The 14913-nt window shown below is 48.7% G+C and overlaps 1 protein-coding gene across 8 annotated transcripts in view; it reads left to right on the forward strand.

The window, feature by feature from the left end:
• The window catches only part of IL4R (interleukin 4 receptor), a 52367-nt gene that overhangs the window by 17501 nt on the left and 19953 nt on the right, over window positions 1-14913 (forward strand). For 3 of the 8 annotated variants that reach the window (XM_055561305.1, XM_055561312.1, XM_055561306.1), the window contains exons 2-7: window positions 3110-3279; window positions 6499-6719; window positions 8537-8624; window positions 10775-10913; window positions 12708-12868; window positions 14606-14757. In XM_055561305.1, coding sequence (XP_055417280.1) covers window positions 8555-8624; window positions 10775-10913; window positions 12708-12868; window positions 14606-14757 — 522 coding nt within the window. In that variant the 5' untranslated portion in view covers window positions 3110-3279; window positions 6499-6719; window positions 8537-8554. Of the gene's footprint in view, window positions 1-3109; window positions 3280-6498; window positions 6720-8533; window positions 8625-10774; window positions 10914-12707; window positions 12869-14605; window positions 14758-14913 lie in introns of all 8 variants that reach the window. The other 5 variants (XM_055561309.1, XM_055561310.1, XM_055561307.1 and 2 more) reach the window with 4 other exon arrangements.

The raw sequence follows: 14913 nt of genomic DNA on the forward strand, positions 1-14913 counted from the left end.
TCTCCCTACCTCCAAACTAGGTTTTGGAAAAAAGCTTGACATGACCCTATTCAGAGATTCTCAAACACTGCTCATGGCCTACAGGAGGGCCTTTGACCTGGAGTCCTTACTTGGGCTTCAGCAAGCTCAAGTGGGCTTCCCTGGTGGTTCAGTGGTAAAGAACCTGCCTATCAGTACAGGAGACGTGAGTTTGATCCCTGGGTTGGGAAGATCCCCTGGAGGAAGGCATGGCAACCCACTCCAGTATTCTTGCCTGGAGAACCCCATGGACCAAGGAGCCTGGCGGGCTATGGTCCATAGGGTCACAAAGAGTTGGGCACAACTGAAGTGACTTAGCACCCAAGCAGGCAAGCTCAAGTAACCTCTGTGTGAACCACTAAGATGGAATGCAAAATTAAATGTTTGCACTTTTCTAGGAAAAGATCTTGGAGTTTGCAACGGATGTTTAGATGAGTCAGTGACCTCCAAAGCTTTGAGGACTCTAGTGTCTAAACACCTATAGTGGTTAAGAGCCAGCAAAGGCTCTGGATCCTGACTGCCCCTGTTCAGATCCCAGGACTGTCACCTCTCTGTAACCTCAGACAAGTCACCAAACTTTTCTGAGCCTTGGTTTCCTCATATGAAAATGGGAAAAAATAATAGTACCTACTTCATAAGGCTGTTTTAAATATTGAATGCTCAAACTACCACACAATTGTACTTATCTCACATGCTAGTAAAGTAATGCTCAAAATTCTCCAAGCCAGGCTTGAATAGTACTTGAACCAAGAACTTCCAGATGTACAAACTGGTTTTAGAAAAGTCAGAGGAACCAGAGATCAAATTGCCAACATCTGTTGGATTATTGAAAAAGCAAGAGAGTTCCAGAAAAACATCTATTTCTGCTTTATTGACCATGCCTAAGCCTTTGACTGTGTGGATCACCACAAACTGTGGAAAATTCTTAAAGAGTTGGAAATACAAGACCACCTGACCTGCCCCTTGAGAAATCTGTATGCAGGTCAGGAAGCAACAGTTAGAACTGGACATGGAACAACAGACGGGTTCCAAATAGGGAAAGGAGTACGTCAAGGCTGTATATTGTCACTGTGCTTATTTAACTTATATGCAGAGCACATCTTGAGAAACACTGGGCTGGATGAAGCACAAGCCAGAATCAAGGTTGCTGGGAGAGATATCAATAACCTCAGATATGCAGATGACAAGACCCTTATGGCAGAAAGTGAAAAAGAACTGAAGAGCCTCTTGATGAAAGTGAAAGAGGAGAGTGGAAAAGTTGGATTAAAGCTCAACATTCAGAGAACTAAGGTCATGACATCTGGTCCCATCACTTCATGGCAAATAGATGGGGAAACAATGGAAACAGTGAGAGACTTTATTTTCTTGGGCTCCAAAATCACTGCAGATGGTGACTGCAGCCATGAAATTAAAAGACGTTTACTCCTTGGAAGAAAAGTTATGACCAACCTAGACAGCTATTTAAAAGAAGAGACATTACTTTGCCAACAAAGGTCCATCTAGTCAAGGCTATGGTTTTTCCAGTGGTCATGTATGGATGTGGGAGTTGGACTATAAAGAAAGCTGAGCACTGAAGAACTGATGCTTTTGAACTGTGGTGTTGGAGAAGACTCTTGAGAGTCCTTTGGACTGCAAGGAGATCCAACAAGTCCATCCTAAAGGAAATCAGTCCTGAATATTCATTGGAAGGACTGATGTTGAAGCTGAAACTCCAATACTTTGGCCACCTGATGTGAAGAACTGACTCATTTGAAAAGACTCTGATGCTGGGAAAGATTGAAGATGGGAGGAGAAGGGGATGACAGAGAATGAGATGGTTGGATGGCATCACTGACTCAATGGACGTGAGTCTGAATAAACTCCAGGAGTTGGTGATGGACAGAGAGGGCTGGTGTACTGCAGTCCATGGGGTCGCAGAGAGTCAGATATGACTGAGCGACTGAACAGAACTGAATATATATATATATATATATATATATATATATATATATATATATATATATATATATAAAATGTTTAGGGCTTCCCTGGTGGCTCAATAAAGAATCTGCCTGCATTGCAGGAGACCCGGGTTCAATCCCTGGGTCAGGAAGATCCCCTGGAGAAGGGAATAGCTACCCACTCCAGGAAACTTGGCTTGTTTAAATATTGTGCTAAATATTGTGTGTTTGTTGACTGCATGATGAGGCTGCAGGAGATGGGAGCACAGAGCCCTTTAGGGAAGGGTCTGCTAGATCCTCTGGGGTTTTCGGGCCCTCTCTGTGTTGGTTGTCATCCTCTCGACAAGCTTCAAATCAGCAGGATTCCTTCCAAAGGGATGCAGTTACAGTTGGGTACTATCACGTCCCTGGTCATGGCTCTCATATTTCTGTTAATATGGCTTTAGCTGGAAGGACTCTTTTGATTATTGAATTAATCTATGTAAAAAGTTTAGAAGGAAGCAGAATAACCAACTCTTCCTGGCTCATTTCGTTCCATCTTGTTGGGTTCAGTCTGTGGTTCTAGGAGAAGTTGAAGGAGTTGGTATATTGGAAGGTACCTGGGCCCAGATGCCAGCAGACCTGGATTCTGACCCTTGCCCTGCCCTCTCTCTAGCTGTGGTATCTGATGGGCAAGTTATTTGACCTCTCTGGCCTCCGTTCCCTTAGGAAGAAAGTGGGAATAACAACCCGTCTTGCAGGGCTCTCCGGCTGAGTCAGTAAAGTAATAACTCTAGTGCATTTGGCAAAGGGTCAAGTGAATACTTGACAAGCAGGGTTCTGTTTACACAAATGCTTGGTTAGGATAAAGAAGCTGTTTCCAGCAGTCAGGCTCTGCTCAGAAATGACCTGGGAATGAGCACCGCGTCCATGGAGGAGTACAAGCAGAAACTGGACGGCAGCATGTGAGAAATGGAATATTGGCAGGCACCCCTGTTTGGGTTAGCATTTGGACTGGGCTCCCAACCCCAATCTCAGGAATACCACAATGGAGGGTGGGGACTTGAAATTATTTCCCCTTGCCACGTGCCTTACCTTGATCACTTGCTAATTATCCCTTTTCATTCCTCTTCTTCTCGGCACCTTTGCCTTTCATTCCCTGTGATGTTCAGAGAGCCCTTGTTGCCACCCCGTCTGTGCCGTGTGAAGACGTGCACATCACATCTTGCGTTTTCCTCTGAGATGCAACACCGGCTGTCCCTGTGAAACCAGTCGGTGTGCGTATATGGGTGTGTATGCGAACATACATACGTCTGGATGTGCCCTCCAAGACAGATCAAAGGTAACACCCTGCCCGCTGTACATGTCATAGTTCGGTCTTCCCTGAAAGGGGCTTGCTTTACCCTCCCACACCATTTTAGAGGACTTCACCACGTTAGCCTTCTGCTGTGTGACCCTGGACATGCGTCTTGACCTCTCTGTTTCTCTTTATTCAAAATTTGGGCTGGAGTGACCCCTTTGCCGTCTCTGCCACAGGATGCTGTGGATCTCTGTGATCTTTCGAGAGGGAAGATTATGCGGACTGGGCAAAGGAAACCAGCATCACAGCCCTACCGCCCCACTCCATCCCTCCTTCCTTGGTCTTCATGGCAGTTCTGCCAGGAAGGCCAGTTCAGGTGGATACCAAGTCTCCCCTAGGGAAAGTTTTCAGCCCTGTGCTGAGCCCATCAGGGGCGCCAGATCATGTCCACAGTGAATTCATTCGACAGACTTTTCCTGAGCACATGCTTTGTACATGCTTTCCTAGCACAGGTGTTGTCCTAAGTACCAGGAGCTTGATCGTACACGACACTTGTCCGAGCTCTTGGGATGATAGATACACAATTGAAAGGAGAACGTCTCCCAGTCTCCTTGCCTTTCGCCCAGGGCACTTTTTGAAGAGTACAGGCCACTTGCTATACAGACCACCCTTCAAGTAGGCTTGTCTGACATTTCCACGTTTCCATGTGACTCATGCACTGGGGACAGGACCCCAGGGAGGTGATGCTGTGGTCCTCCCAGAGCATTGTTTTCCGAAAGCTCGTGACTTTGATTTGTCCCTGGCCATATCAACGCACGCCATTTGGTTAAGGTGGTATCTGCCAGGTTTCTGTGTATAAGGCTCTATACAATTATATATACATATATATATATAAAGTACTGTATACAAAATATCTAAAGTTATAAAGTTAATTAATGGGGCTTCCCAGGTGGTGTTAGTGGTCAAGAACCCGGCAGTCAATGCAGAAGTCCTAAGAGACGTGCTTTGATCCTTGGGTCAGGAAGATTCCCTGGAGGAGGGCGTGGCAACCCACTCCAGTATTCTTGCCTGGAGAATCCCATGGACACAGGAGCCTGGTGGGCTATAGTCCATGGGGTCCCAAAGAATCGGACATGACCGAAGCGACTTAGCATGCATACATAGTTAATTAATAAGTATTTGACTCATTAATTCATAGTAATTAATATGAGTTTGTGGGGAGATACTTGGAGGCTGCTGTGGTGAAGTAGAGCTGTCCGTTCCCCCACTTATTCATCTGTATCACCTTAGACTTGGGCACCCCTATTTTACCTCTTAAGGGTTACAGTTGGTTACTAAAAGATTCATTATGAGGTTCCAGTTTTGCCTGTTTTGGCCAGTGGGCACCCATTCTAGCTGGCTCTGTCTTTTCGAGAGGTCTTCATCATTCTTAGAGTCCGCCCTTACTGGCACAACAATTCTAAGCTTTCCGTGTACTCTCCCTGCTCCTAGAGTCAGCTGTTTCTCCGAGGAGCTCTGGTTTCTGTCAATGCAGAATAATATTTAGAAGCCAAGCCCTGGGCGCTGGGATGGCATGGTCCTCAGATGCATAAAAGGGCATCATCGGAGCAATTAGCAAAATGGAAATGGGGTCTGTGGGTTAGCTGGCGTCCGTGTTAACTTCCTGCTTTTGATGGTTCTATTGTAGTTATGTTGGTGACTGTCCTTGCTTTTCTTGATAAACTACTCGAGTATTAAGGGGTCGTTTATTCATTATGAATAAATGTATAAATAAATGAATACACGAGAGGGAGACAAGAGAGTGAGCAAGAATGAATGAGGATAGGGAGAGGAAAGGCATGGGGATGAGAATGAGTTCCTGGTGTGTTTGAAGAGTGGTGGCAGGAAGTGAAGGTGGCCAGTGGGGCGGGAGTGCCTGTGTAGGTGGGGGCCAGGTGGAGAGGAGGCAGGGCCAAGTACAGAGGGAAGCGGAGCCAGGTGCAGAGGGAGATTGGGCCCCGCTGGGGAGGGATTTCAAGTGGGACAAAGTCACTGGAAAGCTTCCAACGGAGCTTGGGGCTCCTGGCATGGTATTAGGCCCATCTCGTGCTTCCGACTTTGTGCCAGGTGCTGTAGGTACACAGCTCACTTCCTCCTTGCAACATACCTGTGAGGTTGATCTTAGTATCTTTTCCACGGAGCAGTAAAAGGAGCCAAAACTCTGAAAGGGTAACTCTGTTAATGGCGCATGAACTTTGAAGCAGCCCGAGACCTGGCAGCTGCTTTTCCGGATGGGACCCCCACACAGAGACCGCTGCGGTGCTAGCTGGCGGCCGGGCGGGTGCTCTCAGTCAAGCCAGGGGAGCCATCCAAGTCTATTGCTTCTGAGAGGGCGTTTGGCATTACGCGTCAGGAGTGGTGGGAGGAAACTGCAAACTCCTTGACCCCTCTGGAGTCGGGAGTCGGCTTCTGAGCGCTTTTCTTAGTGATGATAACTGCTGACATTACTTGACCCATTACTTGTTCAGGTCACTGTTTGAGGTCTCCACCTGTGTAGGTTTATTTAATCCCTCACAACAGGGACTTCCCTGGTGGTCCAGCGGTTAAGAATCTACCTTCCAATATAGGGAACTCAGGTTCAATCCTTGGACGGCATAAGATCCCATATGCCACATGCCTCAACTAGAGAGAAGCTCCAGTATGCCCGCAACTAAGACTCTACACAGCCTAATTAATTAATTTGTAAAAAACCCTCATAACATCCCAGTGAAATGGCGTGTACTGGCCCCACTTGATGCATTAGGAAACCGAGGAACAGGGGCATTATGCAATTTGCTCTGTCCCAAGCCACAGAGCAAGTATTTAAAGTTAAGGAAATAATCAGAGAAATGTATGGTGATGGTTCTCCAAGGAAGGGCTCATAAACCCCGCTGTTTATAGTAACAAAGTAATAAACATAATAAATAAGGGCTAAAATCTGACAGTGGCCACACAGTGGAATACTACTAATTAACTGCTGGGGATCTAGTGGCCTGGAATGATGTTAAAGGATGTAGTAAGTTTACATTTTAAGCTTTAGCATGTATTGGGTGCTGCTATTTTGGTAAATAAAATTTATATTTATCTCCCAGTTTTTATAGAACAGATATGGAAGAATAGATTTCAGTACGTAGGGGTTCTTGCTGGGCCTTGTGATTTGGGGGGATTTGAATTAGGTTTTCTTTGGGGTAACTGCATTTTCTAATTTTTATTCCCCAATCACGGATTGGGTGCTGATTCTAGGAAAGACTGAGGGCAGGAGGAGAAGAGAGCAACAGAGGATGAGATGATTGGATGGAATCACCAACTCAATGGACATGAGTCTGAGCAAACTCCAGGAGATGGTGAAGGACAGGGAAGCCTGCCATGCTGCAGTCCATGGAGTTGCAAAGAGGCAGACACGACTGAGTGACTGAACAACAACAACAGATCACGGATTATGGGATGTCATTAACACACTAGGGGTGATGCACGATTCCATTTGTGTAAAAAAGCGATCCAGGGGTTAGAAGTCAGGGTGGTGGAGTAATGACTGGAGGGGAACAGCAATAGTGTTGTGTAACAGCTAACCACAAAACCTCAAGGGGCATGTAACAAGAGATATTTTTTAGCTCAAGCTCATGGGGGCAGCTTACCTGGGCTTGGCTGATTTAGCTGGGCTGATCTCACTAGTGCATCCAAGGTCAGCCTCCAGTTGGCCAGGCAGCCCTGGTGATCTTGACCTATCTCAAGTGACCTCACTCTCCCAAATGGGGCAGCCGCCTGTTCCCTAATGCAGCATGAAACTGCTGGGGCTGTTGCATGTCTGCATACTCCCAGAGTCTAGCCCAGGCGTGTTGTCCAGGCAGCGGCCCTGCAACAGCATGTCTCCCTGTGCATCACTTTTGCTAATGTCCTACTGGCTGGAGCTAGTCACATAGCTGAGGCCAGGGTTCAAGGGTTGGGGAGAACACCCTACCCGGAGTGATGATGGGGGTGGGAGCACCGCAAGATTGTTGGTGTTCAGTTGCTAAGTCATGTCTGACCCTATGGACTGCAGCACGCCAGGCTTCCCTGTTCTCCGCTATCTCCCAGAGTTTGCTCAAATTCATGTCCACTGAGTCTGTGATGCTATCCAACCATCCCATCCTCTGCCGTCCCCTCCTCCCTTTGCCTTCAATCTTGCCCAGCATCAGGGTCTTTTCCAGTGAGTTGGCACTTTGCATCAGGTGGCCAAAGTATTGGCGCTTCACCTTGAGCAACAATCCTTCCAGTGAATATTCAGGGTTGATTTCCTTTAGGATCGACTGGTTTGATCTCCTTGCTGTCCAAGGGACTGCAAAGTTACATGGGTACAAGAGGAGTGAAGAACTAAGCCATGGATGTAGTAAATCTAACACACTCAGCAGCGTCATTTTCAGTGGCTGCCTAATACTTCATGGGGACTTCCCTGATGGCTCAGTGGGTAAAGAATCCACCTACAATTCAGGAGACACAGAAGCAAGTTCAATCCCTGGGTCAGGAAGATCCCCTGGAGAAGAAAAAGGCAACCCACTCCAGTATTCTTGCCTGGGAAATCCCATGGACAGAGGAGCCTGGTAGGCTACAGTCTGTGGGGTCGCAAAAGAGTCGGACACGATTGAGTGACTAAGCACAGCACACAATCCTTCCTGGCATGGGTACCATCATTTATTTAACCAGCTCTGTTGCTGCTGCTGCTGCTAAGTCGCATCAGTCGTGTCCGACTCTGTGCGACCCCATAGACGGAAGCCCACCAGGCTCCTCTGTCCCTGGGATTCTCCAGGCAAGAACACTAAAGATTGGCACTTCCAAAGTATATTTCAAGGAACTGTAAACTGCTCCAGAGCTTAATTGGGGTTTTCACACACACACACACAGACATAAATGAAGGTTAGGTCTGGAAATAAATTTTGTAAGCCTTGGGTTAAATGAAGAAAGATAGATTCCTTTACTGTGAGACTTAACAGAACTTTTACATGTTAATGTGTATTATGAATTTGCAGAAGTCTAAGGGGTTTGCTCAAACTTAACAGATAATGGGGTTTCTTTTAAGAAGCATCTCTTGGGACAGGTGTTCTGTGGCTCTGACTCTGGGCTTTGTGCGGGTGTGTTGTGTTTAGTGGTTGTAGGCAGAGCTCTGAGGGGTGTGGAAGGCTTGTTGCTGGCCAGGGGAGGGTCATGTCTGGAGGGAGGTAAGCTCTGAAAGCTGCCCTCGGGTTGATGGGGCTGGGAGATCACGAGTCAGTGCTAAACCGCTAACCCGATTACTTGCTCCCAGCAGGCACCGTAGGATCTCTCGATGGGGCGGCTTCTCTCTTTACTCATGTTCCCAGTGAGCTGCCTGATCCTGTTGTGGGTGGCCGGCTCTGGTAAGTCACCCCCCAGCCCTCCCATCATTCATCTGTTCCTTCCTTCATTCAGCAGACCTTTGGATTGTTTCCGCACCAGGCCCCCAGGATAATCAGAGAACAACACAAAGATTTGAGGAGACTGCATGATAGTGGACGGGGACAGCTGATGACAAATGCTTCTAATATTAAGGAGATTCTAAAGATCCTTAGGGGCTTCCCTGATAGCTCAGCTGGTAAATAATCCACCCGCAATGCAGGAGACCCTAGTTCGATTCCTGGGTCAGGAAGATCCACAGGAGAAGGGATAGGCTACCCACTTTAGTATTAAGAGTCTGCCTGCAATACCCAGGTTCTATCCCTGGGTTGGGACGATCCCCTGGAGATGGGAAAGGCTACCTTAGAAGGTGCTGCTGTTGTTGTTCAGTCGCTAAGTTGTGTCTGACTTTGCAACCCAAGGGACTGCAGCATGCCAGGCTCCACTGTCTCCCAGAGTTTTGCTCAAATTCATTCAGAAGGTGATGGCAAGAGACAAAATAGGGCAGATGAGGGAGGACTCGAAATGCTGGCTGGAGGGGGAGGACTGTGATTTGAAGACAGAAGGGAGGTTCAGGAAGGGAGGGGACATGGGTATACCCATGGTTGATTCTTTTTGATGTATGACAGAAAACCACAAAATTCTGTAAAGCAATTGTCCTTCAATTTAAAAATTAAAAAGTAAAATAAATTGCCAGGAGTTGCAGTGGAGCAAAAATTTGAAGGAAATGGGGAGCCGGGCACACGTCCAGGTTAGGAGTGTTCTCAGTGGTGGCCCGGAGCCCAGAGCCTGCCTGGAGTGTTGGAGAGACCAAACGAGGCAGACATAGGGGAGTCAGTGAGCAGGAGGAGGGAAGAGGTGGAGACAACTAAGTAAGAGGGGGCCCGAGCAGGGTGGGAGCTGGGAGGCAGGGAGGAGGCACTGTGAGACATGTGGGGCTGGGACCGGCAGAGCAGAGGGGGCGGGCATTGGCATTTGGATCCATCTGAAGGTAGATTTGAAGGCAGATTGGAATTGAGGTGAGAGAGACAGAGGTAGCAAGAATGACTCCAGTATTTCTAACCTGAGTGACTGGGAGGGACACAGTTGTCATTGATGAGATGCAGAGGATATTTGGAGCGGGCGGGGAATCAGGAGTTTTGGACATGAGGTGAGTGTGGGGTATTTATTAGACATTTAGACTCTCCTTGGGCTTCCCTGGTGGCTCAGTGTTAAAGAATCCACCTGCCAGTGCAGAAGATACGGGTTTGATCCCTGGGTTGGAAAGATCCCCTGGAGGAGGAAATGGCAACCCACTCTAGTATTCTTGCCTGGGAAATCCCAAGCACAGAGAAGCCTGGTGGGCTACAGTCTGTGGGGTCGCAAGAAAGTCTGACATGACTTAGCGACTAAACAACAGCAAGATTCTCCTTAATGTGGTAACTCCTTTATCCAGCCAACAAACGCAAGTTGATGTGAGCTGGGAGGGGCCTGGTACTGAGCGTGGGAGCCGGAAGGCACCTGGTGGCCAGGTATGGCCACCCAGAGCAGGGCAATAGCTCCCTGATGATTTGGCAAACCCAGCATTCATCTGGCTGGGTTCAGATTCCAGCTCTGCCAACAAACTCGCTGGAAGAAGTCCCCCAAGCCTCTTATCCGGTCCCTCAGCATTGGCCCAAGCCAGAGGACAAGGCGTCTGGATGACAAGGCCATGAGGGTCAGCCTCCTGAACACAGAGAGGGCTGGGGAATAGATGGGGGGCAGGGAGCAAGTCAGTGGAAAATAGTGCCTCCCCCAACCCATACCATGGGACAGATGCCTGTGGTGGTGGGGTAGCAATCCCCAGACTGACATGTTTTTCCTTTAATTCAGCCACGGGCAGGTCATTGAGTTTGCATATGATAAAAGTGCATTTGATCTGTCCCCGCTGATGGACCCTGTCCCAGAGGGTATTTCTTCAGCTGCAGGCATCATCCCAGAGCTAGCTGGGAAACTCCCAGAGCCCGGTCCTGGCCCCCGCTCTGTAGGGACTGTGCCTGGGACAGTGGTTTCATTGTTGTGCGATGGGCCCCTTGGTCCTGTGTGGGCTGGTTTCTGACTCATCCCTCTTGGTCGTCGGGCTCCAGTTGCTCAGAGGGCTCCTGTGTCTCCCCAGGGAGCATGAGGGTCCTTCAGTATCCCACCTGCTTCTCGGACTACATCAGCAACTCCACCTGTGAGTGGGAGATGGCCGAGCCCACCAACTGCAGAGCCAAGCTCCACCTGTCCTACCAGCTGAATTTTTACTACTCTGAGTAAGCCTGGGCTGGAGCTGGGCGTTGGGGAGGGTTTGCCTTGGAGTTCACCTGGCCTAGGTGGTACCCTGGAATGCATGTGCTAAATTCAGCTCTTGGGGGCTTGACTGGGCACCGTAGAGATGAGGTGCCCTGGGGTGCAGGGTAAGAGGCAATGAGTGCATTGTGGTGCTCCAGGCTCAGTGTCACCAAGGCACCTGGCAGGTGGATGTGGTGGAATTCTGGACTAGATCAGAGGTTATCAAACATTTTTGTCTCAGGATTCTCTTGAACGCTTAAGAATTAGTGGGGACCCTAAAAGCTTTAGTCTGACATCAGCTGTTGTTGCTATTCAGTCACTAAGTCATGTCCGACACTTTGCAACCCCCCATGGACTGCAGCACATCAAGCTTCCCTGTCCTTCGTTATCTCCCGGAGTTTGCTCAAACTCATGTCCATTGAGTCAGTGATGCCATCCAACCATCTCATCCTCTGTCACCCCCTTCTCTTCCTGCCCTCAGGAAGAGACCCAGCATCCGGGTCTTTTCCACTGAGTTGGCCCTTTGTATCATGTGGCCAAAGTATTGGAGCTTCAGCTTCATCATCAGTCCTTCCAATAGATATAGCCTGGGTAACTTACATCTATTGATATTTTCTGTATTAGAAATTAAAACAGAAAATTTAAATCACAAGAGCCAACAAGTTCACATTCAACAGGCTGTCAGAGCAACAACATGGCCACAGATCATGTAGCCTCTGGAAAATTCCACCCTAAGCTTGTGAGAGAAAAACAGTGGAAATGACGGCTGATGTCAGAGTATTACTATGAAAACTGTTAGACCCAGTGGAACCCCAGACCACACTTTGAGAACTTCCAGGCTAGACCATTGTTTAGGGGTGCAGTGTTAGTGATAGAGCTCACTGCAATGATTGGTGGACCATGGAACTTGGAATGTTTTTCCAGTTCACTGGTTCACTGGGATATCCCATGGTACACAGGGCTAGCTGTTGTTGCACGTGGTACCCAGGACATGACCTAGTACACAAGACATACAGTTATGGAGCACAATGGGATATACAGCATACCCTGTGTGGGCTACTGAGTACACCCAAGGTGGCTCCCCAGTTTAGGCTACCAACTGTGCTCCTGTATGCACATTGGCTTAGACTGGGGATCTGCAAACTGCCCCATGGGTCACATCTGGCCCACCACCCATGTTTTTTAAATAAAGTTTTATTGACACACATCCATGCCCATTTGTTAATGTATTGTCTATGGCTGGGGCTTTTTTGTGCTGTATCAGCAGAGTTGTGTAGTTGGGACAGAAAGGGTATGTCCTGCAAAGCCACAAATATTTAGTATCTGGTCCAGTACAGAAAACATTTGCCAGCTGCTGGCCTAGCCCATGAGATGTGGGGTTGGCTATTTTGGGTGACACATTAGGATTAGGCTGTGGGGCACAGGGCATGTGCCCAGGCTAGACTGTGCGACCGGAGAGGCGCTAGGACACACACATGTCGTTACCAATTCTTTCATGCCATGAGTTCTTCCCCTTCACTGGCTTTCAGGGTCCAAGCCTGGGGACGGGGGTGGACAAAAGTCCACGGTGGATGTGATGAGGAGCTGTGGGCAGCAGGGAGGTGGTCCCAGGCCATTGTCCCCACCACACCCCGGCTACTGTGATCCCAGGTCCCCAGATCTGGTCCTTAAGGCAGGGTGACCAGGAAGCTGGAAGGGCCTGTGGTTTCTTGAGGCATGTCCCAGGGACGCCGGTGAGTCATATGCCCAGCCTAATGCAACATCTGTGTTTGCAGAAACCACACATGTGTCCCCGAGAACAGAGCAGGTATGGGGGGCACGGTGTGCGTATGCCATCTGCTGATAGAGAACCCAGTCAGACAAGACGTCTACCAGCTGGACCTGTGGGCCGGGAAGCAGCTACTGTGGAACAGCTCCTTCAAGCCCAGCGAGCATGGTGAGTGGGGTGGGGCGGGGCTCGGGGCGGAGGGGCGGAGGGGTGGGGCGGGACTGCAGGTGTTCCTGCAGTGTGCTGGGCAGGCTTCATTCCGGGGAGAGGGCCATCCAAGCAGCCTCCTAGCTTTTCTCAAACCCGAAGGGGTTCGTGCCCCTTTCTTGGCCTCAGTCTTCCCATCTTTGAAATGGAGTTGGGCTCAAGAGTACATCAGGCCCCGTTGAGTTCAGATATTTCAACCTTCAGAATTTAAGTGCCCAGATGAACGTGTTGAATGAGGTATGTTTGGTGGAAGGCATGCTTGCTGCAGGTCAGAAACTGAATGGGGAACCATCCTTCCACCCTCTGTCGACTATTCAGCTGCTGCTTCTTTAGACAGTGTAGACCATGGGAGGCTGCCCTTATCCTGATACCCAGAGTTCCCACAGGAATCCCTGGAGAGCATGCTGGAGTGTAGTAACAGGAGTTTAAAACACCATTTATTCCTGTGTGACCTTGGGCAAGCCGTGTTACCTCTCTGAGCCTTGGTTTCTCAAAGACAGTTATTACCCCTATTTTGCAATTGAGAAGAAAAAAAGTACATAGTTCAGAGAAGGCAAGTAACCTGCCTAAGGTCACACAGCTATTAAATGGTAGAGGCAGTATTCTCACAGAGCACACAGTCTTTGCCACCACATCAGCAGTTCCTGAAGGGATTTCTCATATCCAGGGTGGGGCAGGGGTGATTTAAATTGACCTATGAATGAATCTGTCAATTAAAATAATTTTTACACATGCATATTGATTTTAGGGGCTCCTCTGATAGCTCAATTGCTTAAGAATCCACCTGCAATGCAGGAGATCCCAGTTCAATTTCTGGGTCAGGAAGATCCACTGGAGAAGGGATAGGCTACCCACTCTAGTATTCTTGGGCTTCGCTTGTGGCTCAGCTGGTAAAGAATCCACCTGTAATGTGAGAGACCTGGGTTTGATCCCTGGGTTGGGAAGATCCCCTGGAGAAGGGAAAGACTACCCGCTCCAGTATTCTGGCCTGGAGAATTCCATGGACTGTTATAGTCCATGGGGTCGAAATGAGTTGGACATGACTGAGCCAGTTTTAATGCTCATTATGTACCTGTGATCTCGTGGGTATGATCATTTTAAGAGATGAAGTTTTAAAACACATGAATCAAAATAAAGAAAAATGCTTAGTAAATAATACAATACACAGATGTGGCCAGAAGTATGAAGGATCAAAGTGGAAAAGCCAGAGTTCGGGTTACTTGGCTTATCCATTTTAAATTCACTGTGAAAAGATAGTTAATTACCACTGAAGTGCTCAGTGGACTTCCCTGGTGGCTCAGTGGTAAAGAACCTGCCGGCCAGTACAGGAAGCTCAGGTTCGATCCCCGGGTAGGGAAGATATTCTGGAAAAGGCAATGGCAACTCACTTCAGTATTCTTGCCTGGGAAATCCCATGAACAGTGGAGCCTGGTGGGCTACAGTCCATGGGGTAGCAAAAAGAGTCTGACATGACTTAACACCTAAACAAGAAGAATAATCAGTGCTCAGTAGGATTTTAGCAACATGAGAATCGGGTATATGGTTGTAATTCTCTGTTATGACTAAATCGATGTGGTTTCCCATTGATGTGCTGCGGAGGTGGTGGTGACTGAGAATCTAAACTGTCTACGTGCCTGCATGGGCCCACCTCCTCCCGTCGCCCCAGCCAGCCCCTCACCAGCCACTCCTTCTCCACAGTGAAACCACCGGCCCCCAGAAACCTCACGGTTCACGCCGACATCTCCCACACGTGGCTGCTGACGTGGAACAACCCGTACCCTTCTGAGAACCTCCTGTACTCCGAGCTCACCTACCTGGTCAACATCTCAAATGAAAATGACCCCACGGATGTGAGTGGGTGCCCCTCGGGGTTTCTCTGTGACCACTTGGGACTTGGGTGGGTGGAGACTCAGACTCTGGGGTGTGAGATGGGGAGAGCAACCCCCACCTGGACGTGGCTGGTCATAGCTCTGTTCAGGGACCAGTCTTTCCACCTCTCCAGGCCC

This window comes from Bubalus kerabau, chromosome 23 (genome assembly GCF_029407905.1).
Source record: "Bubalus kerabau isolate K-KA32 ecotype Philippines breed swamp buffalo chromosome 23, PCC_UOA_SB_1v2, whole genome shotgun sequence".
Classification (NCBI taxonomy): domain Eukaryota; kingdom Metazoa; phylum Chordata; class Mammalia; order Artiodactyla; family Bovidae; genus Bubalus; species Bubalus kerabau.